We start from the raw sequence: 237 nt of genomic DNA on the forward strand, positions 1-237 counted from the left end.
GCTGTTCTCGTACAAAGGAGCAAAGACAGGCAGCAGAACTGCTGCTGAAAGCCAGAACAGAACACACCGGCCTCAGCCGTCCCTTCCGCGCGTTCTCCCAGCAACAGAAGTCAGGGACCGTCTCACCTGATGACATGATTAATGATGATCGGTTCTGGGGGCATCAGCAGCGCGTGAAGCCTTTGAGGGATTTCAGAGAACTTCAGCCGCTGAGATTCGAATATCTGCGGCAGAAAC

General features: G+C 54.0%; 1 protein-coding gene across 1 annotated transcript in view; it reads right to left on the bottom strand.

Moving 5' to 3' along the window:
• The window catches only part of LOC104494538 (SWI/SNF-related matrix-associated actin-dependent regulator of chromatin subfamily D member 1), a gene marked incomplete at both ends in the record, with an annotated part of 2,564 nt that overhangs the window by 509 nt on the left and 1,818 nt on the right, over nucleotides 1-237 (bottom strand). The window contains one exon of the mRNA XM_010137389.1: nucleotides 127-235. Within this exon, the coding sequence (XP_010135691.1) occupies nucleotides 127-235 (109 nt within the window). The remainder of the gene's footprint in view (nucleotides 1-126; nucleotides 236-237) is intronic.

This window comes from Buceros rhinoceros, unplaced genomic scaffold (assembly GCF_000710305.1).
Source record: "Buceros rhinoceros silvestris isolate BGI_N320 unplaced genomic scaffold, ASM71030v1 scaffold41785, whole genome shotgun sequence".
Classification (NCBI taxonomy): domain Eukaryota; kingdom Metazoa; phylum Chordata; class Aves; order Bucerotiformes; family Bucerotidae; genus Buceros; species Buceros rhinoceros.